Raw genomic sequence first — 24,753 nt, 5'->3', positions numbered from 1 at the left:
GATGTTTGGCTGAGATGCTACTGCCTTGTGTCTCTCTGAGATGCTTGATTGAGATGCTGCCTTGTGTCCCTCTGAGAGTGCTGGACCGAGATGATACCTTATGTCTCTGTGAAATGCTTGACTAAGATGCTGCCTTGTCTCTCTTTTAGATGCTTGACTGGGATGCCGTTTTGCATCTCTCTCAAAAGTCGTTTTACGTCTCCCTTAGATGCCGTTTTGCGTCTCCCTGAAAGTCCGTTTCGATTCATCCTTAGATGCCTTTTTGGGTCTTTCTGATGCTATCTCTTGGATGATGAGTCTCTCTAAGATGTTGTGTTGAGTCCCTTTCAAGTGCCGCCTCTTATCTCTCTTAGCAACCCGTCATCTAAGCATCAAGTGCGTTTTACCATGCGTTGCAGTACGTCAGTTATTACACGATTTTTAGGCAACACCAAGATAACATATTAGTTATTATAGGTTTAGTTAAATTAACCTAACCTAACCTCTCTCTATCCTCCATTATTTATTTCCCCATTTAAACCATTATTTCTCACTAGTAGCTTTTCCCCTCTCATTCCTTCCTCTTTCCCTATTCCTCTTCCTCATAATTTTGTTCCTTCTCTTCGTTTTTTGCTCCTCTTTCAACTCTTCTTCCATCTCTTCCTCTTCATTTTACTCCTCCACTCCCCTTATTTTCCTTCCCTTCCTCCTCCCTCCGGCAATAAGTAACTGTTAAGTCTCCCACTAACTCTAGCAAACTTTCCAGCCTTCAGACATGCAATTATTCCACGCAGTCAGGTTCGTAGTTTAATAATAATATTATTATTATTAATTTTATTATTATTATTATTATTATTATTATTATTATTATTATTATTATTATTATTAATTTTATTATTATTATTATTATTATTATTATTATTATTATTATTATTATTATTATTATTATTATTATTATTATTATTATAATTATTATTATCAATGATGATTAGTAGTAGTAGTAGCAATAATTGTGATATCTGTAATAGTAGCAATAGTAGTTGTACTATGATCAGTATTTGAATTAATTAATCAATAGTAATAATAATTATTGTTATTACTAATATTACTACCATCATCATTATTATTATCATCATCAATAACCTGCCATGATGTAATTTTGATGCCAGATACATAACAAGTGGCGAGTATTCTCTGTCAAGTTTCTGGACATGCCTGTACGTTGCTGGTAGCGTGTACGTGATGTACATGCCTGTACGTTGCTGGTAGCGTGTACGTGATGTACATTCCTGTACGTTGCTGGTAGCGTGTACGTGACGTACATGCCTGTACGTTGCTGGTAGCGTCTACGTGATGTACATGCCAGTACGTTCCTGGTAGCGTGTACGTGATGTACATGCCTTTACGTTGCTGGTAGCGTGTACGTGATGTACATTCCTGTACGTTGTTGGTAGCGTGCACATGATGTACATTCCTGTACATTGCTAGTAGCGTGTACGTAATGTACATTCCCGTACATTGCTAGTAGCGTGTACGTGATGTGCAGGCGCGCCTTTTGTGCACCTGGTTAATTATTCATTATAATTATAAATTAATTATCTCTTGGACACAGTGCTCGAGGACTACACAAAACTAAAACAAATAATTATTGGTCATTAGTATGAGCAGCGAAGATAATAGTAATTATGATGATAATGATATAAATAATAATAATAATAATAATAATAATAATAATAATAATAATAATAATAATAATAAAATATAATAAAATAATAATAATAATAATAATAATAATAATAATAATAATAATAATAAAATATAATAAAATAATAATGGTAATAATAATAATAATAATAAGAAGAAGAAGATGAAGATGAAGAAGAAGAAGAAGAAGAAGAAGAAGAAGAAGAAGAAGAAGAAGAAGAAGAAGAAGAAGAAGAAGAAGAAGAAGAAGAAGAAGAAGAAGAAGAAGGAAAAGAAGAAGAAGAAGGAAAAGAAGAAGAAGAAGGAAGAAGAAGACTGCACAAACAAATTCTTGCAATAAAAGTTCTACTGTGTGAACTAATGCATGAGAATACAATGAATAAAGTGAATGAACTCAGACACATGTATGATGCATACTTGCGACGGTTATACATCATGAGCTCATCTGTAATGGCGATCGATTTCCTATCATTTCGGGATACTACAGCCAGTGCTGTTGCGAACCTTTGAACTTTCTCCAGTTACGGTACTCCGTATGCTTGATCAGGTGTGTGATGGGGCTGAATCCTCTTTAAATGACTTGATATATATCGTGTATAGAGCTCTGAGTGACTCTTTGTTAAGGTTCATGAATGCTGCTTGTAGTTGATGTGTTCTGTATATCGGCGATAGGCACCGCACAATGCCCCAGATTACAGTAGTGGTTCCGAGTGTCTGTTCACCGGGTCTATACTCCGTTTCTGGTCATTTTTTTTCGTCTGCCATCCCACATCACCAGTTATTACCACCCAGCACTCACAGCCATCCACAACCACCTACCACCACATGCCACGTACTACGTACCAAGCACCACCACCACGTACCACCCACTACAGTCACTCGCCACCACTTACCAGCTGTCTGAGCCATGAAGCTGTACTTAATACTAGTGTGTTAGCTGACATTTATAACCTCTTCTACACACCCTCTCTCATTATCACCCTCTTCCATCTTTCCCTTCCTCCCTCGTCCCCCCCTCTCTCTTTTCCTCTCCCACGCTCCCTAACATCGTTCTCCCCTCACTTTCTCCTACTTTATCCATCCCACTACTACTCCATCCACCAACCTATTCCCTCCACCTATTCCCTCTCACTAGCTCCTTTCGCTTATTCCTTCCAATTTATTCTTTCCAAATATCTCCCCCTACCCTCTACCTCCCTTCGTGCTCTTCCCTCTACATCTATATTCTTCCTCCATCCCCACTTCTCTCTTTCATCTGTCGTCGTGTATAATTTATCTTGCCTCTGCTCTGCCATGATGAATGTATCTGAAAAAGAAAAATCCGTTTCTCTCTATGTATGATATAGACTATCCTGGAAGATGGCAATTTCCAAGTGACAGCAACTCCAGCTCTACTGGAGTAACCCTTTACTGGAAACACCTGACGATGTCCTCATTGCTCTAATGAAGTCTCCTATTATGCGTGATGGAATGTGGCAAGAAAATATAGCTTTTATTCCCACTGTGAAACTATCATGCAGAATAGGGAAGCAGCACACTGCTGATTTATACTCCTTTGATATATATATATATATATATATATATATATATATATATATATATATATATATATATATATATATATATATATATATATATATATATATATATATGCAAAACAAAAACTCTGAAAGAATAGAGAAATCCCAAGCGCTTTCGTGACTACTCACATTATCAAGGAACTATGAAAGTAAAGCATCCAAGGGGGTCTGGCCAACACCTCACTATCAGATCCCACAACGGTTAAACACCTGACGCGCGCCGGCCCAACTGGACAGGTCCTTTGCACAACCACCAACAAACTATTCTACCCAAGAAAATTTTTAAAATTATTATTTGTCCGGTGTATTATTAAATTCTTCCCAAATTCTATTAATTATAAATGGATCTAATTTATATAAACCAAAGGAAATATTCATATTATTATCAAAACTGCTTTTTATGAAACAAGATTCAATTATATTCCTGTCGACCATGGACTTGCTTGATACTACTTTCTCAACTTTTTGAAAATCAATTGGATGGTTAAAATCTCTTACATGAATAAATAGAGCATTAGAATCTTGTCCAGTTCTAATGCTATATTTATGTTGTTTTAATCTTAGTTCGAGATTTTTACCAGTTTGACCGTAATAAACTTTATCGCAAATTTTACAAGGAATCTTATAATAAACTGGTAAAACTGGTAAAAATCTCGAACTTAGATTAAAACAACATAAATATAGGATTAGAACTGAACAAGATTCCAATGCTCTATTTATTCATGTGAGAGATTTTAACCATCCAATTGATTTTCAAAAAGTTGAGAAAGTTGTATCAAGCAAGTCCATGGTTGACAGAAATATAATTGAATCTTGTTTCATAAAAAGCAGTTTTGAAAATAATATGAATATTTCCTTAGGTTTATATAAATTAGCCTCATTTATAATTAATGAAATTTGGTTAGAGTTTAATAATACATTGGACAAATAATAAACCTTATTTCATGGGTAGAATATTCTGTTAGTGGGATGTCGTGAGGACCTGTCTAGTTGGACCAGCGGACCTACTGCAGTGTTCTTCTTTTCTTATGAGTCCGGTATTGTCGCGCGTCAGGTGTTTCTTTGTTGTGGGGGTTGACTGTGAGATGTAGTCTAAGCCCTTTAATTGCCTTCCTTTGATGTATTACTTTCATAGTTCCTTGACAATGTGAGTAGTCACGAAAGCGCTTGGAATTTCACTACTCTTTCAGAGTGGTTGTTTTGCATATTTTAAAATCACCTGTTTACTGTGATCTTATTGCATATATATATATATATATATATATATATATATATATATATATATATATATATATATATATATATATATATATATATATATATATATATATATATATATATGTATATATGTATCGTGCCGAATATGTAAAACTGGTCAATTAGCAAGAACTCATTTAAAATTAAGTCCTTTCTAAAATTTTCTCTTATACGTTTAAAGATATATTTTTTTCATTAATGTTAATGTAAAAAATTTTAATTTCGTACCAAAAGAATCTTAGAAAACTTACCTAACCTTATTATAAAAAGAACAATTGATTTTAGCCTAACCAAACTATATACATTTTAGATTTGTTTACAATAATTTAATTCTAAATAAACACAGTGAAATATATTTTTTTCGTTAGGTTCAGAATGGTTTTGGCGAAATTATTGCATACACAAATTTTCGCTTGTCCTGTATGGCAAGATGAGCGTTGCTATTTAAGCCAAGATCGCAAATTCTGCCTATTCGGCACGACACACACACACACACACACATATATATATATATATATATATATATATATATATATATATATATATATATATATATATATATATATATATATATATATATATATATACATATATATATATATATATATATATATATATATATATATATATATATATATATATATATATACATATATATATATATATATATATATATATATATATATATATATATATATATATATATATATATATATATATATATATATATATATATATATATATATATCACTCAAAAGAAGCCGTGAATGTACCAAACAAAAAAAAAAAAAAGGAGTGGGGGTTTCCTTCCAGCAGTGATGCGGAAGTCTGAGGCTGAGGGAAGGTACGTAAGACGCCAGAGGCTGAGGGAAAAACATATAAGACTCGCCTTGATGGCTGGCATCATTCATTCAGCCAAGCGAATTACCTGAGGCCAACATCTTTCTCATACCAGTAACCCAGCATCCCAACCCAGCACAGCCCAGCATCCCGACCCAGGAAAACCCAGCACAACCCGGCATCCCAGCATCTTCAGCATTACATTCACCAGCCCACCATGACAGCCCAGCCTCCATCACCTCATTCCCAACTCAGCTCTTCCCTAACTCCCAGCTACCCCGCGGCCTAACCCAGCATCCCAGCCTAGCATCTCCCTTACTCCCATCCAGCCCATCTAACACACGTAATCTCATCTCCCAGGAAGAAGCTCCTCGTTCTCTCTAGTTCTGAGTATGGTGGCCTTGATGAACCTTGATAACATTATAGTGTGGGGTATAGAGACGAGAGGAAGCACCACCAAGCAAATAAAAGCGTGCGTATGTGTGTCCCACTCACTGGTTTTATATGTAGAGAGGAGAGCGTGGAGTGTACTGCTGGTGTTGTGGAACTTGATCCTCCGGGGCGAGTGAAGAGAGAGGGAGAGAGAGGGCTGCATGCATTTTTTTTTTTTGCTGGTGGGGTGGTCTGTGTGGTTGTTTCCTGTGTGTATATGTGCATACATACACACGCACATTCACGCTCACGCGTGCATGTACGATCGCATGCAGGCACGCACTCAAACATGTTTATAAACATACACACATTCACTCTATATCTCTGTCTCTCTCTCTACCTCTTCAAATGCAAAAATGTCTAAATAAAAAATAGGATTTCAATTGGTATAACGCTATATACATATATATATATATATATAGTGTGCTGTGCCTGGCGTTAATTGTTCTGGTGGCGTATGCTTGATTGATTTGTGTGTGGCAAGCATTTGTCTCTCCGTGTTTGTTATATGTTAACAGTGTTGGTGTTCGTGGCACTGTGTGTGTGTGTGTGTGTGTGTGTGTGTGTGTGTGTGTGTGTGTGTGTGTGTGTGTGTCTGTGTATGTGTGTGTGTGTGTGTGTGTGTGTGTGTGTGTGTGTGTGTGTGTGTGTGTGTGTGTGTCTGTGTGTGTGTGTGTCTGTGTGTGTGTGTCTGTGTGTGTGTGTCTGTGTGTGTGTGTGTCTGTGTGTCTGTGTGTGTGTCTGTGTGTGTCTGTGTACTCACCTAATTGTACTCACCTAATTGTGGTTGCAGGGGTCGAGACTCAGCTCCTGGCCCCGCCTCTTCACTGATCGCTACTAGGTTCTCTCCTTCTGTGTGTGTGTGTGTTTGTGTGTGTGTGTGTACTCACCTAGTTGAGGTTGCGGGGGTCGAGTCCGAGCTCCTGGCCCCGTGTGTTGTGTGTGTGTGTGTGTGTGTGTGTGTGTGTGTGTGTGTGTGTGTGTGTGTGTGTGTCTGTGTCTGTGTGTCTGTGTGTGTGTGTCTGTGTGTGTGTGTGTGTGTGTGTCTGTGTGTTCAACTATGTAAATGGTTATAATGAGAGGGTGAGCGCTAGCTGTTTGTCCCGCTTCTTCGCTGTCTGTTAGCTCGAGTGAGTTTACTCAATCATATTCACTAATGAAACCATGTATAGGGTGACATATTCCCCCCACCATCACTCTGTTACACCGACACTCGGCGTCACCCTAAATTCACCGGTTACCCAATTATAATATAACTGACCATAATAATTACTCTCACTCTGGCAACTGGTTAAACACTGTGCTGCTTCACCACTATTTACAAATTACTGAATCATTCGCTATTTCCTTTTCAATAAATTTTTCCATAAAACAAGTCCCGTGTTTATGAAAAGAAATTAGGGAACATGTAGAGGAAGGCTGGAAGTCATTATGAAATTTATCATATACAGAACACCTCCTTCCATCAGGTAAAAGCCTGATTTTTTAAAAGTTTGGAAAAAATTGTCAGGTTTGGCTTCAGTAAATCATGATACCAAGAACATAGAATTTTGTAAGTTGAATCTCTGCCTATGTTACGAAATTCTCTCCTTGCCTTCTCTTTATCACTTACCTCAGTAGCTGAGGAATATGATAGTTGATTGTTTCTGTATTAGTCTTTGCTAGTGTAAATGTTACTAACTACTCGCTGCGGATAAGTCTTGTTCCGTAATAATGAAGCTTGGAGAGAAGTGGACAAATGGTGACCCGGAATACATAACACACACTAAGTCTTGTGTGTAACGATATTTAAGCCTTGGCATACTGCTTCTCAAAAGACTGTGCTGCGTTGTTGCTTGCATTATCGGTGTTGGGAAGATAATCCTTTTCAAATCACTTGTTCTCTCTAGGCTGGAATACTGCTGTACATTAACATCTCCATACAAAGCAGGTGAAATCGCAGATCTAGAGAGTGTACAGAGATCCTTTACTGCACGTATAAGTTCTGTCAAGCACCTTAACTACTGGGAACGCTTGGAAGCACTTGACTTGTACTCGTTGGAACGCAGGAGGGAGAGATATATCATAATCTACACTTGGAAAATCTTGGAAGGAATGGTCCCAAATCTGCACACAGAAATCACTCCCTACGAAAGTAAAAGACTGGGCAGGCGATGCAAAATGCCGCCAATAAAAAGTAGGGGCGCCATTGGTACACTAAGAGAAAACACCATAAGTCTCCGGGGCCCAAAACTGTTCAACAGCCTCCCATCAAGCAATAGGGGAATTGCCAATAAAACACACACACACACACACACACACACACACACACACACACACATATATATATATATATATATATATATATATATATATATATATATATACGTCGTGTCGAATAGGTAAAATTGGTCAATTACCAAGAACTCAATTAAAATAAAGTCCTTTCTAAAATTTTCTCTTATACGTTTAAAGATATATTTTTCATTTGTGTGAATTTAAAATTAATAATTTTGTACCAAAAGAACCTTAGAAAACTTACATAGCCTTATTATAACACGCGGAATTTAATTTAGCCTAATCAACTAAATATATTTTACATAATTTCACAAAAATTTAATAATAAACAAACACAATGAAATATATGTTTTCGTTAGGTTCAGATTGATTTTTGTGAAATTATTGCATTCATAAATTTTCACTTGGCTTATTCGGCAAGAAGATCGTTTCTATTTAAGCCAAAATCGCATGTTATACCTCTTCGTCACGACATATTATATATTTATATATGCATGGAAGCCTGACCTGCTTTCTGTGTATACTTAAACATGTCTTAGAGTGTATGTGTAAACGGACCCAATTTTATGAGATTTCATGAGATCTGTACATGTACTTTACACATGTATATGTACTCTATATATGTACATTGACTTTTCATACGTACATGAACTCTATATGTGCACATGAGTGTAAGTTTTATCTCGGTTCCTCAGACTACGAGCCTCAAGCTAGAAGAAATTAAAGCAAAGATTGATTTTCAGCGTGAGTTAGGTAGGAGCCGCCAGGTCCGAGGTGGGAGGCGAGAGCTGGTGTTGGTGAGTGTTGGAGGGGTTGTAGTGGAGGTGTTGGAGGGATTGGAGGGGTGTGGTGGAGGGGTGGGTGGGGCGTGGGTGTGGCCACAGGCCGTAGTGACGTCAGTAGCCCAAAACCCTGCAGTTTCTGAACTCTGCAGCTGCCTGGAATACTCAAGCCAAAGCCTGTGGAAACTGTCTTTTTTCCTCTCTGATCTATTCTGGGTGACTCTGCTAAAATGGCCGGCTGTTGGCTAGCTGTTCTGGTGATTTGCTGGAACAATCGACTATCGACTAAGAACTATGGAAGGCTGTCTGCCTGAATGGTATGCTTCTGAACTAACTATTCTGGGTGGTAGCCCGCTAGAATGGTCGGCTGCTGACTAGCTATTCCAGGTGGTGGTCTGCTATAGATTATAGGTGACTACCCAGCGGTGTCATCATCTGACAAAAAATAAAAAGCGTCAGGAGACACATATCTTCTACAATTCCCCCCATCCCCCCACCCCCGACAAAGAAAACAGAATCACCACCATCTTGACCTGGCTGGCGTTGCCTCACACTGGCAAGGAAAAAAAATATGACCTTCACAAAGCCACAGGAAAATACCGAGACATGCAAGACTGGTGCCTCCCAGAGCACTCGCTGGGGCTTCCCAAGGCAGGACTCCGAGGACCCGGCCGTGAGTCAGGCTTCCTATACAGTGACCTCATCTGAGGCCTCAGCAAAACAGCCGTAGCTGAAGCCTCGACATGGAAACCTTGTTTGATGTGACCTCAGGCGGCTGTACGTCTGTTACTGACGGAATATGGCGCGTTAGATGAAATACCGTGCGGGTATTTCTAATTCCATGTAAGACACAAACGCGGTATTAGGACATTTATTAACGGGATGTTTAGCCCGCCAGGGACTTGATAAATTTCCGTAGGAAATCCCCTAACACCGCATATGAGTCTCAAATACAGGACGGTGTTAATTATTATTTGTGTCCTAATAATTTCTTCCTTTCCTCTCACCTAATACAGAGAGACTGGAGGACAATAAATGATACACCAGAGAGGAAAAACACAGTAATTGTCCTTGTCCGGACTCTACCCCCCCCCTCACGCCCCTCCTCGAGGCTTGCAATTATTGTTCATGTAATGATCTTCAACCTAATTACCAGACATTACAGGACTCTCTCCAAACAGCAGAGAGGATGAGAGGAATACGTGGGGACTTGCCAGGGTTCTGCAACAGCAGAATACTGAACACATGGCACACACACACACACACACACACACACACACACACACACACACACACACACACACACACACACACACACACACACACACACACACACACACACACACACACACACACACACACACACACACACACACACCGCCAAATGCAAAGTCATGAAGATCGGGGAAGGGCATAGAAGACCGCAGACACAATATAGTCTAGGTGGCCAAAGACTGCAAACCTCACTCAAGGAAAAAGATCTTGGGGTGAGTATAATACCGAGCACATCTCCTGAGGCGCATATCAGTCAGATAACTGCTGCAGCATACGGGCGCCTGGCAAACCTAAGGATAGCGTTCCTGTACCTCAGTAAGGAATAGTTCAAGACTCTGTACGCCATACACGTCAGGCTCATACTGGAGTATGCAGCACCAGTTTGGAATCCACACCTGGTCAAGCACGTTAAGAAATTAGGGAAATTGCAAAGATTTGCAAAAAGACTAGTTCCAGAGCTAAGGGGATTGTCCTACGAAGAAAGGTTAAGGGAAATCGCCTGACGACACTGGAGGACAGGGGGTCAGGGGAGACATGATAACGACATAAAATTCTGCGCGGAATAGACAAGGTGGACAAAGACAGGAGGTTCCAGAGATAGGACACAGAAACAAGGGGTCACAAGTGGAAGTTGAAGAGTCAGATGAGTCAAGGGGATGTTAGGAAGTATTTCTTCAGTCATAGAGTTGTCAGGAAGTGGAATAGCTTAGAAAGTGATGTAGTAGAGACAGAACCATACATAATTTTAAGACGAGGTTTGATAAAGCTCATGGAGCAAGGAGAGAGAGAATCTATTAGCAATCAGTGAAGAGGTGGGGCCAGGAGCTATGAATCGACCCCTGGAACCACAAATAGGTTAGTGCAAACAGGTGAATACACATACACACGCACACACACACACACACACACACACACACACACACACACACACACACACACACACACACACACACACACACACACACGCACACACACACACACACACACACACACACACACACACACACACACACACACACACACACACACACACACACACACACACACACACACACAAGGAGAAAGATCTTGGGGTGAGTATAACACCGAGCATGTCTCCGGAAGCACACATCAATCAGATAACTGCTGCAGCATATGGGCGCCTGGCAAACCTGAGAACAGCATTCCGATACCTTAGTAAGGAATCGTTCAAGACACTGTACACTGTGTATGTCAGGCCCATACTGGAGTATGCAGCACCTGTTTGGAACCCGCACTTGATAAAGCACGTCAAGAAACTAGAGAAAGTACAAAGGTTTGCCACAAGGTTAGTTCCAGAGCTAAGGGGAATGTCCTATGAAGAAAGATTAAGGGAAATCGGCCTGACGACACTGGAGGACAGGAGGGTCAGGGGAGACATGATAACGACATATAAAATACTGCGTGGAATAGACAAGGTGGACAAAGACAGGATGTTCCAGGGTGGGGACACAGAAACAAGAGGCCACAATTGGAAGTTGAAGACACAAATGAGTCAGAGAGATATTAGGAAGTATTTCTTCAGTCATAGAGTTGTCAGGCAGTGGAATAGCCTAGAAAATGACTTAGTGGAGGCAGGAACCATACACAGTTTTAAGACGAGGTTTGATAAAGCTCATGGAGCGGGGAGAGAGAGGGGCCAGTAGCAACCGGTGAAGAGGCGGGGCCAGGAGCTAAGACTCGACCCCTGCAACCACAAATAGGTGAGTACAAATAGGTGAGTACACACACACACACACACACACACACACACACACACACACACACACACATACACACACACACACACACACACACACACAATATAACGACAAATAAAATACTGGAAGGAACTGACAACGTGGATAGGGACAGGATGTTTCAGAGAGGGACACAGCAACAAGGGGTCACAACAGGAAGTTGAAGACTCAGATGAGTCACAGGGATGTTTGAAAGCATTTCTTCAGTCATAGAGCTGTCAAGAAGTGGAACAATCGGGAGAGGGATGTAGTGGAGGCAGGATCCATGCATAGCTTTAAGAAGTGGTACGATAAAGTTCTTGGACCTAGTAGCGACCAGCGATGAGGCAGGGCAACCACAAAGAGGTGAATACACATACCCACACACACCCAACCACATACACACACACACACACATGTACACACACAAACACACACTCACACTCCCACTCACACTAAGATAAGATCAAACATGTGCTCATGTGTTTGTGTACGTGTACTCGTACACATAACCTGCCCCTCCCCACATCCCTTCAGCCCAGGAAATGGTCAGGGATCACCGTCTTTTCCCTGTCGTATATCACACAAGCTAAAAAAAATTACCCCATGTTTTTCGAGTGTAAATAAGACTCGTTGTAATTTGCTTCTCATTAGCAAAACGCAATCGCTCTAACGATACATTTTTGGACAGTATTTTTTCGACCTCTCTGTTGTATTCGAATTACTGTGTTTTACACTTTTAAACTATGATTATTTTTTAGCATTTAAAGCATTATTATTATTACTATTATTATTATTATGTGGTAGCCTGGTGGTTAACGCTTTCGCTTCACACGGCGAGGGCCTGGGTTCGATTCCCAGCCAGAGTAGAAACATTGGGCGTGTTTCTTTCCACCTGTTGTCTATGTTCCCCATCAGTAAAATGGGTACCTGGGTGTTAGTCGACTGGTGTGGGTCGCATCCTGGGACACTGACCTAATTTGCCCGACATGCTGAGCATAACAAGGGACTTTCTATGTAGTAGTATGTCATTGTTGTCAGCTAGGACTGTATACCTTGTACATGTACTTGTAATAAATAAAGATATTATTATTATTATTGTTATTATTATTATTATTATTATTATTATTATATTATATAATTTTTAATTATAATACTATTATCTATAATAATACAAAATCATTATATTAATAATAATAATAATAATAATAATAATAATAATAATAATAATAATAATAATAATAATAATAATAATAATAATAATCAAAATAATAATAATAACATCGATACCATGCCTAACCCTTCTAGGGTAGGGTAGGTGCCTGAGCCCGAGCCTTTAGCTCATAAGACTGTCATTCCCATTAGCCCCCTTGGGGTGGGGATGGCAGACCAGAGAGGTCTAGCTTGTGGCTAGGCCTGGGGACAGTTGGTCCCAAAGATGAGGAGGTACTTGTGCCTCCTCCCATGGGAGACTTAGGTCTCAGACACTCCCTAAAGAGGGAGCCAAGGCCGGGCCACCACTTGGACAAGGCCCGGGCCGGGAGAATACCGGCTAATCTTTAACTAACTAACTAACTAACTAATAATAATAATAACAATAATAATAATAATAATAATGATAATAATAATAATAATAATAATAATAATAATAATAGTAATAATAATAATAATACCTAGGTAGTAGGCTGGTAGACAGCAACCACTCAGAGAGGTACTACCGTCCTGCCAAGTGAGTGTGAAAAGGAAACCAGTAATTGTTGTACATGATGGTAGGATTACTGGTGTCTTTTTTTCTGTCGCATAAGCACGTGCGACAACATGTATATCTTGCTACTTCTACTTACACTTAGGTCACACTTTACATGTATACACACACACACACACACACACACACACACCCACACACACACCCACACCCACACCCACACACACACACACACACACACACACACACACACACACATATGTATATATATATATAGATATATATATATATATATATATATATATATATATATATATATAGACAGCTATCTGGGTTTTCTTCTATTTTCTTAATAGTTCTTTTTCTTCTTTATTTCCTCTTATCTCCATGGGGAAGTGGAAAAAATTCTTCCACCATAAACCAGATATGTCGTAAAAAGAAACTAAAAAAACCTGGAGCAAGTGGCTAGTAACCTCTTCTCCTGTATATATTTCTAAATTTACAAAGATAACCTTTTTATTTTTTCAGTCCCCCTACCTCGGTGGGATACGGCCGGTTTGTTCAAAACAATAACAACAATAATAATTATTATTTTCTTATAACTATTATTATTATTATTGATCATAAAAAATAGTTTATCCTTAATTAATTATGACTTATTTTCTGTCTCAGTGGCTAAATCATTAATTTTATTTTTCCCTCTTTTCTTTAATATCTTATGTTGCATTTCCTTTCATGTTCAATTTCTTCTCATTGTTGCAATGTCTGCAAGATGAAATGTAAGTCAAATTTTCTCCAGATTTAATTAGGAATTTCGACAGATGACGTTTTATTCTTCTCTAGTTTTTTATGCTGGTGACAGAGACTATTTTATTTTCTTGTAGGTTCTCCTGAAAGAGTCGGTCCGTGATGTGGTTCTTGGTGGGGGAGAAGGGGTGTTCGTAGGAATGTCGTTTGTGATAGGGGTTCATGGTGGAGTGTTCATAGGTTCGTGATGATGTTCATGATAGCGGTGTTCGTATAAGTGTTGTTCGTGTTGTGGTTCATGGTGAGGGGGGGGGGTGTGGATGTTAGAACAAATGTCGTCCGTGACATTCATTACTTTCTTTTTCTTCAGGAGAAATGTTACTAATGGAAAGGCTTGGAGTAGAAAAGAGCAACCTGAGCGCTTGTGACTTTCTGCTGTAACTCGTAAGAAGTAATTGTTAGGGTAGAGAGGCAAGAAAAAAAACGCAGAGCCAAGCAGATTAGCTAACAGAAGAAATAGATGATTTGCTTTAATTACGAAAATTCACAGTTTACTGTACATTTATATCAAGTTGAGGGAGAGAGAGAGAGCGCTCTCACCCAGTTACGTTGCTTGTTGGTGTCGTGTTTCAGCTCCTGGTCCCGCGTCGTAAACTGCATTCGCCACCATTATTGGTTCCTGGCTTCATGTTCCCTATCTTTTTTCCTATTCTTGAAGCTGTGCATTGAGTTTGCCTCTGCCACAGTCTCATCTACCTCATTCCTCATCTATCTTAATCTCATTCCTTATCGAGTTTTGTAATTTATAGAAGAATGAGTGGAAGGAGAAGAAGACGAAGAGGCTGTAATCTCCACTCTGCGTTGAGGAGACAGTAGAATAAAAAATGTAGGAAGAAGGAAAGAGACGGAAGATGAAAACAAGGAAGATGAAGCACTAAATAGGAGGAAGAGAAGGAGGAGGAAGTAGGGTAGGAATGCTAGGAAGCAGAGGAGGAAAATGATTTAGAAATGGAGAAGGAATGAAGAGAAATCGAGGGGCAAGAGGGGAAACAACAAGAGGAGGAAGATGAAGAGGCAGAGGGAGTAGGAGATGATTAGAAAGATGAGGAGGGAGCAGAAAAGAGAAGGAAGATGAGTAGGCGGAGAAAGTAGAAGATTAGGAGGAGGAGGAGGTAGAGGAATTGGAGGAAGAGAAGATGGAAGAGAAAATATGGTGGTGGAGGAGGAGGATGAGGAATAGGAGGTAGAGAAATTGGAGGAGAAGGGGAGGAGGAGGAATAGGAGGTAGAGAAATTGGAGGAGGAGGACTGCGTCTCAAGCAACAATAAAACGGCCGACATTAACACTGCGCCTCGAGGGTCGAGGCAATCGTGGGGAAATGAATGCAAGAAGGACAACACCTGAACCTGTGTGGTCAATACTGACTGTTGCGAGGAGCTCTTGTGGGGGTTGGGGGTGGGGGTGGGAGGTGATGGCGGTGTGTTGGTGGAGTGTTGGTGGGGTGCTGGTGAGGAGTTGGAGATGGTGGTGGTGTGGTGTTGGTGTGGGGTTGAAGATGAAGGTGGTGAAGGGGTGTTGGTGGGGGTTGAAGGTGAAGGTGGTGGGGTGTTGTTGGATGGATAACGATGGTGGTGGTGGGCAGAAACAGATTAAGATGTAGGTCCCTCTGGGTTACAGTTACTGTGAGGCCCCACTGATATTTTTATTTGCATAAAAATTTATTTATATTATTAGTACACAATAACAAACTTAATAACCTACTGGAAAAATGCACATCATTAATATTAAACTTAATTCAGCCATCATTAAAAAAGGTGGTAAAATGAAAAACATATAAAAAGGAAAGTAGGCCTTTGCTGCTAGGCTTGAGAAGTTGACACACTGACACAATAATAATAATAATAATAATAATAATAATAATAATAATAATAATAATAATAATAATAATAATAATAATAATAATAATAATATCTTTATCTACTACAAGTACATGTACAAGGTATACAGGCCTAGCTGACATCAATGACATACTACTACAGAGAAAGCCTCTTCTTATGCAGAGCATTTCGGGCACATTAGGACAGTTTTGTCCCAGGATGCGACCCACACCAGTCGATTAACACCCAGGTACCCATTTTACTAATGGGCGAATATAGACAACAGGTGTAAAGAAACACGCCCAGTGTTTCTACCTGACTTTATAGGAATCCACTCTTAAATCACTATCAAAAATTAATCACAACAGTCCACAGTTCCTCATATACGTGATATAATAATATACTATAACTATAAGCTTACAGTAGTAACTGTCAATACTTTTCATTTAATCTCTGGAGGCCCTCCAGCTAGCGGAGGCCCTTGGGCTGCAGCCCCTAAAGCCCATGCCTTAATCTGTCCCTGGTGGTGGGGGTGTTGGTAGGAGGCTGGAGACGGTAGGGGGTGGTGGGGGTGATGACTGTGTGGAATGTTGGGGTGATGATGGGGTACTGAAGGTGCTGGAGGGTTAATGGTCATTATTTTCACCGAGATTGCATGTATTTATTGTATTTAGCGCACACGGGATCAACCACATTCCTGTAGACATCTTTGCCAGACGTAAGTATGGTAACCAGACCCATCTAGTGGTGGTTTACATCCCTACAACGTCAAATGATCGTTGGGAGTGCCGTGGCATTCTGGCGTGTTAAGGAGTAGTTGCGAAGTATGGCTCAGTCACCTGGTCTGTGGTAATGGTTCCACCCAATTAGACTCTCTCAGGTCGTCACCTGCCGCACATCCAGCTGTAACCTCTGGTTCTTTGTCATATTTTGGGTTCATTGTTTATTGTCCTGAAGGTCTGCATTAAAAGGACTACATTTCGTGACACAAGGCTCATCCTTGTTTTGGGTATTGTGCCTTGTTGACTCACGAAATCGTAATAACACGATTGCAAACAATCCATACCCCGGCCGGGATTGAACCCGCGGTCATAGAGTCTCAAAACTCCAGACCGTCGCGTTAGCCACTAAACCAGCTAGCCACAATAAGATTTGTCCAACTAGATATATTTCTACACCATAGGAAGGTTAGCACAGGCACCACTGTGACCACAAATGCAAGTTGACGGCAGTGAAGGGACTTGAGCTAGAGTTCGTCACGGCCACGCTAGCTGGAGATTTGTCTGTAAAAACTTGCATTTGTGGTCACAGTGGTGCCTGTGCTAACCTTCCTATGGCGTAGAAATATACCTAGTTGGACGAATCTTATTGTGGCTAGCTGGTCTAGTGGCTATCGCGACGGTCTGGAGTTTTGAGACTCTATGACCGCGGGTTCAATCCCGGCCGGGGTATGGTTTGTGCCTTGTTCCTAGTTGAGCTTGTGCGTTGTTGCTGTGCAAGTGATACTGCCACAAGGAAGACTTGGAAGGTAAGCAACAACTCTGGTTTTGCATACTCTGCCGAATTTTTCGCGTGAGCGTTGTTAGCATTTAACTAGTTCTGTTGATAACGTTTATAGATGAAGGTTAACAGTTAAGGGAATTGTCGAACTCATACGCAGTTGGTTATTTTCTAAGTCTGTATGACGACTCACTATCTTTCTCTAAAGGCTTACGGTCTGCAACATACTCGTTATCGAACCTGTGATCGTTCCCGTGATCCCACTATTGTGAAAAATCTAGGTGGACAAATGCATGAATGATAGAGGTTGGATTTGAGTGAGACTTGCACGTGAGTAAATAGATTTGTTAGAGCTTATTGTTAGGGTAGCACTGAAAGTGGGTTCAGTAAATGTCGTGTTACTGGGTTGGCATTGTAAAGGACCTTCCAAGTATGGGCCAAGAGGCCTACTGCAGTGTTCCTCCTTTCTTATGTTCTAATGTTAACTAGGGATCCCAGGGCGGCTAGTTTTCCGTTCCAGTGATGCCTGCTGTATCTTGGGTACGCGCCCCAGCTCTCAGGAGCTGGATGAGATGCCATATTTATACCAGTAATAAAATATACCTATTGGTAAAAAAATGAAAAGATTGGGTGGTAGGGGAAGTGGAATATTCAAATGGCTTCAGGAAGAAATCCAAATATTCTTCCTTGAAATTTTTTTATCCACTTATCTGAGGATATGGGTCCCACAATTTTCACCAGAGGTGGACCCCATCATATATATATATATATATATATATATATATATATATATATATATATATATATATATATATATATATATATATATATATATATATTAATATATATATATATATATATATTTCTATATATATATATATATATATATATATATATATATATATATATATATATATATATATATATATATATATATACAGACCTCAGTCGTTAAAAAAATCAACAATTTTTAATGCGTGCGAAAAACAACGCCTTATATATTCGGGCAGGTTGCATAACACGATTTTCTTCATTATAATCTTTATATTGATGGGAGAGCGGTAAGTTCATATGGGTTTTAGAGCGCGTGAGCAATGGCAGGAAATCAGGTTTGATCCGAGGAGCGCTAGAGCAGCTAAGCTTAAGTTTCTTGAATCAAAAACTCTCCCACGTTATCAAGGAACGAGGATTAACAGGAGTACATCTGTATTTATATATTCTGTTAATTTATCTGTTACAAGTAAATTTCTTCAATTTGCTTAATATGCCTGGTATCTTATTTTCATTAATAAGATATCTTGACATATCACATAAGTTATTATACTGTCTATCTCAATATGTGGACAATTAAGGGCATAGCTATCAAAAGAGTGAACACCGGGTTGGACTGAATGTAAAGTATGTGGTCAGTCCTGTGATCACTATCTTGAACACCATGTGTTTTATTGTCTACTTATTGAGGAATATAGAAATTGAGAGTATAATAGCCTGTGTAATATATCAAGATATCTTACTTATAAAAATAAGTTACCAGACATTTTAGGTAAATTTAATAAATTTGTTTACAAGAGATAAGCGAACTGTAGATACAAATCCAGATGTATTCCTGCTAACCCTTTTGGAGGTCTAGTTCCTAGGCCTTTTGTGTGTCCATATACTCTTGCGCTACCATCCACAGGATAGATAACGGGTGCACAATAAACTAGCTGCTTCGGCGATAAAATCTAGTTGCATGAAATTTTTTCGTTGCTACCTGCAACCAGAATTTCTGGTTGCTACTTGGTGTCTACCTGTCTTCCCAATCATTCCACTCATTCATAATTGCTACCTGCCTTTCCAGTCATTCTTGGTAGCTACCTGCCCTTTCAATCAGTGCTGGTGGCTGGCTACCTCTCCTTCCAATCATTACTTGTGGCTAACTACCCTTCCAATCAATGCTGTTGACTACCTACCCTTCTAATCAATACTGGTGGCTGACTACCTACCCTTCTAATCAGTGCTGGTGGCTGGCTACCTAACCTTCCAATCAATGATGGTGGCTGACTACCTACCCTTCTAATCAGTGCTGGTGGCTGGCTACCTACCCTTCCAATCAATGCTGGTGGCTGGCTATCTACCCTTCCAATCAATGCTGGTGGCTGGCTACCTACCCTTCCAATCAATGCTGGTGGCTGGCTACCTACCCTTCCAATCAATGCTGGTGGCTGACTACCTACCCTTCCAATCAATGCTGGTGGCTGACTACCTACCCTTCCAATCAATGCTGGTGGCTGGCTACCTACCCTTCCAATCAATGTTGGTTGCTACCACTCTTTCCCACTTATTGTAACGCTGAAACCTGACAGCGACGCTCCAAATGTCGACTTGCAATTTTCTACCAGTTGGTTTGACTTTCAGATCAAGTGCGTGAGTGAGCGAGCTTGTTGAACCCCTGGAGCACTTGGGAGAGAGACAGACAGACAGACAGAGAGTCGAAACAGAGGGAGGATAGTGGCCATGTCTTTCCTGCCTTTGCTAATTATGTCTTTCCCTGTTTTCTGGCAGTGTCCGAGTAACTAAGGAAAAACTCAAAGCGCATAAGTATTCCCTGGTAATGGGTGGACTTGGAATTAATTTCCATACGTATTCGAGATCATTGTCATGAAGCTGGGCTGTCACGTGCTCAGGCAACAGATGAATTCCCCAAACACGCGAAACGAATACATTTTGATCTTTTTTATAAACAAGCTTAATAGACGTTTCATCGAAAGAAAGAACATTTTTTTTTATTTTGTTCCTGTCTGCGCCTCAACAGTGGAAATGGAAATGTTTAGAATGGTAAGCACCAACGGAGAATATACCTAGAAATGAGTCTTGTCAGTGCTATGGTGGTAAGATATTAATTGGTTCGTGATAAATTCCCCGAAATGCTTCGTATAATGTTGTATTCCCTTAACTATAATAAATCTGTATTCAGACAAACTGCTAAGCCCATTTATTGTAACTTCCTTTTTATTCTAACTAAACAATCATCTTTATCATGCTCTAGCATAGTACGGTAATGAATCTATGTATTCTTTCTTCTTGCAGAAGATGTGAACGATGAGTGAGCGTGTCTCCCACCCCCACCCAGTCACCAGCCCGAACCAGAGAACCTCAACCAAGACCATTCTCCTCAGATTGTTTCTTTTAGCCCTCTTCTGCGCCGCTACCGCCTCTGCTTCTGCTGGCGCAGAAGAGCAGAGGCATTGGGGCGCAGCAGAAGCACCAAGTAGCTTAAGCGACACGAGTACCATCTGGAGCCCCGTCAATGAGCTCTTCCGAAGACTTTCTGGATCGGGAGACGACAATGATGAGTTAGTCTACGGTCCGGAGGCTAGCAATGGTGCTATGTTTAGCGAAAGTAAAGTCCTTCAACCATTTACTGACTATATAATGCGAAAAAGGGAGCATAATCAGGATAACAGTAAGAATTTTCGACGCTCTGTATACCATGGATCTTTAGAGAATTCGCATCGAACTTTAAATCGAGAAGGGAAGCTTTCATCAAAAGAGGATTGGGGTGGAGCAAGAAAATCCGAAAGACAAAATGGGCTTGTACCTCTAAAGCAAGAAAACTGGGAGCAAGAAGGTGGGAAGTTTGAGGTATCGAGCGCCGATAAAAGCAGCAAAGAAGCTCAGAACACGGGACACGAATCCTCCATTACAACAGTGAAGAGGGTTGGGAGGAATCTAGCAAGGACAGTGGAGAGAGAGAAGCATTTAACAGGCGGTCAGAAGAGAGATTCGAGTCTTAACACTGGAGCGAAGAGGAAAGATACTCAGAGCATTGCCCATGATGCAGTAGCATCATTAGGTGTTGACACAAACAGTCCCTCAGACAACGACAAAAAAAACTACTTCCATGCTTCAAGGAATCCATCAATAGTAGCATACGACACTGTCCGCCGCGACAGTTCAGAGACAGAAAGACTCGCGCGAGACGGCAAGCACACAGAACACGCTACTTCAGCACTGTACATCTCCGGAAGCCTACGTGACGGGCCTACCAGCACTGATAATGCAGGGATGTACATTTCCAGTGCCAGTCCGGTGGCAGCACCTCCCTGGGATAGCCCCTGGCACTCACAAAGTGGCACTTCGTCAGCAGTGTCACCTCTGGTGGGTGGAACTCACATATTCAGCGAGTCATGGGGAGAGGGGGGTAGGAACACAGAATACGGCGAAGAAATGGGATGGCACGAAGGAGTGGACGAAGAACCTTCCTGGGTGAGGGCCGCCGTGGACTACCACCCACTAGTCCTGGATCAGGACCGGTACCAAGACGTATTGGAGGACCCGATGGAACAAGTACCACCAGGACCTAACGAGTTAGTGGGAAACTTTGTTAAATATGTGAACCAAAGTAAAGATTGTGGAAACCAATTATATTTTTTTTCGAAAACTTATTTGCATGCAATATATTTAACACCTTAAACTCAATAAGTATTACAAGGCACAAGAAACAACTTTCTCATACTTTTTATTTAATCATTAATTTAAATTTCTCATATGAATACAAACAGCATTCGAATCTTGTCCAGATCCAATCCTATATTTATTATTTTTTTATTATCACACTGGCCGATTCCCACCAAGGCAGGGTGGCCCGAAAAGAAAAACTTTCACCATCATTCACTCCATCACTGTCTTGCCAGAAGGGTGCTTTACACTACAGTTTTTAAACTGCAACATTAACACCCCTCCTTCAGAGTGCAGGCACTGTACTTCCCATCTCCAGGACTCAAGTCCGGCCTGCCGGTTTCCCTGAATCCCTTCATAAATGTTACTTTGCTCACACTCCAACAGCACGTCAAGTATTAAAAACCATTTGTCTCCATTCACTCCTATCAAACACGCTCATGCATGCCTCCTGGAAGTCCAAGCCCCTCGCACACAAAACCTCCTTTACCCCCTCCCTCCAACCTTTCCTAGGCCGACCCCTACCCCGCCTTCCTTCCACTACAGACTGATACACTCTTGAAGTCATTCTGTTTCGCTCCATTCTCTCTACATGTCCGAACCACCTCAACAACCCTTCCTCAGCCCTCTGGACAACAGTTTTGGTAATCCCGCACCTCCTCCTAACTTCCAAACTACGAATTCTCTGCATTATATTCACACCACACATTGCCCTCAGACATGACATCTCCACTGCCTCCAGCCTTCTCCTCGCTGCAACATTCATCACCCACGCTTCACACCCATATAAGAGCGTTGGTAAAACTATACTCTCATACATTCCCCTCTTTGCCTCCAAGGACAAAGTTCTTTGTCTCCACAGACTCCTAAGTGCACCACTCACTCTTTTTCCCTCATCAATTCTATGATTCACCTCATCTTTCATAGACCCATCCGCTGACACGTCCACTCCCAAATATCTGAATACGTTCACCTCCTCCATACTCTCTCCCTCCAATCTGATATTCAATCTTTCATCACCTAATCTTTTTGTTATCCTCATAACCTTACTCTTTCCTGTATTCACCTTTAATTTTCTTCTTTTGCACACCCTACCAAATTCATCCACCAATCTCTGCAACTTCTCTTCAGAATCTCCCAAGAGCACAGTGTCATCAGCAAAGAGCAGCTGTGACAACTCCCACTTTGTGTGTGATTCTTTATCTTTTAACTCCACGCCTCTTGCCAAGACCCTCGCATTTACTTCTCTTACAACCCCATCTATAAATATATTAAACAACCACGGTGACATCACACATCCTTGTCTAAGGCCTACTTTTACTGGGAAAAAATTTCCCTCTTTCCTACATACTCTAACTTGAGCCTCACTATCCTCGTAAAAACTCTTCACTGCTTTCAGTAACCTACCTCCTACACCATACACTTGCAACATCTGCCACATTGCCCCCCTATCCACCCTGTCATACGCCTTTTCCAAATCCATAAATGCCACATATTTATGTTGCTTTATTCACAACTTTTTGCCTTGAAAATCTTTCCTACATAATACTGATTATGTTTTGAACATCTAAATACCACTTTAATGTGCTAATTAATTTTCTTTAAATGTTAATGTGTGTCAAATTGTGCTTCCCCCTCATGTATTAATTCATCTCCACTACCTCCACATCATCATCACTTCATCCTCACCACCGCTTCAGTGGTCAGTCGTCAGTGTTCAGTGGTCAGTCGTCACGTGAGGTCACAGACCCTGAGCTGCTTGGGGATTAGCGTGGACGGTTACAAAGCATGGCTTGCTTCTACAGTGTTTTAAAAGCTGAGGTTGGAGAGTTGAAGGAGGAGGTCTTGCTTCTCCAGGAGGAGATTAGGAGGCTGAAGGTCCACCTCAATGGGCCTGGGAGAGAGTGTGAGGTGGTTGGAGATGTGGGGAATGAGGCTTCTAGCAGTGAGGTGCAGTCTGTCTCTCACTGTGAGGAGGCTGTAGGTGGGGTGGTAGCAACGGCTACCAGCAGTGAGGTGCAGCCCAGCACCTGCTACAAGTGGCGAGTTGTTCACAGTAATGGGAGGCGCATCAGAGTAAGGAAAGTTAAGAGTGCAGATCTGAAGGTAGGAAATCGCTTCTCTGTTCTCCAGGATGAATGTACTTCAGTGGCCAGTGAAGGTAAGGGTACTACTGCCCCTGCTAATGAAGGTAAGCGCATTCTTGTGGTTGGTGACTCTCAGGTAAGATATGTTGATCGTGCTTTTTGTAATAGGAATAAGAAGATGAGAGATAGAGTGTGCTTCCCTGGAGCTGGTGTTGGGGACATTGTCAACAGACTGGATAATATCATGTCAGGTAATGGGAACAAGCCCATTATCTGTCTCAGTGCTGGTGGAAATGATATTGGGAAGGGTAGGAGAGAAGAGCTGCTAGATAAGTACAGGTCAGCTATAGATTTCATTAAGTCTAAGGGAGGGATCCCAATCATATGTAGCATCTTGCCTAGAAGGGGAGTAGGAAATGAATGGTTGTCTAGGGCAATTGGTGTAAATTGCTGGCTAGACAGATACTGCAAGGAACTTGCAATCCCATTCATTGACAACTGGAACAACTTTTATGGCAAACATGATATGTATGCA

At 40.8% G+C, this 24,753-nt stretch overlaps 1 protein-coding gene across 1 annotated transcript in view; it reads left to right on the top strand.

The window, feature by feature from the left end:
- LOC138853088 (uncharacterized) overlaps positions 1-22,146 on the top strand; it is a 165,064-nt gene extending 142,918 nt beyond the window's left edge. Inside the window, exon 3 of the mRNA XM_070087690.1 lies at positions 20,761-22,146. Within this exon, the coding sequence (XP_069943791.1) occupies positions 20,773-22,146 (1,374 nt within the window). The 5' untranslated portion in view covers positions 20,761-20,772. The remainder of the gene's footprint in view (positions 1-20,760) is intronic.
- The last annotated feature ends 2,607 nt before the right edge of the window (positions 22,147-24,753 follow it).

This window comes from Cherax quadricarinatus, chromosome 22, assembly GCF_038502225.1.
Source record: "Cherax quadricarinatus isolate ZL_2023a chromosome 22, ASM3850222v1, whole genome shotgun sequence".
Taxonomy (NCBI): domain Eukaryota; kingdom Metazoa; phylum Arthropoda; class Malacostraca; order Decapoda; family Parastacidae; genus Cherax; species Cherax quadricarinatus.
The sequence above is the reverse complement of the archived record's forward strand: the minus strand, read 5'-3'. Positions and strand labels throughout refer to the sequence as shown.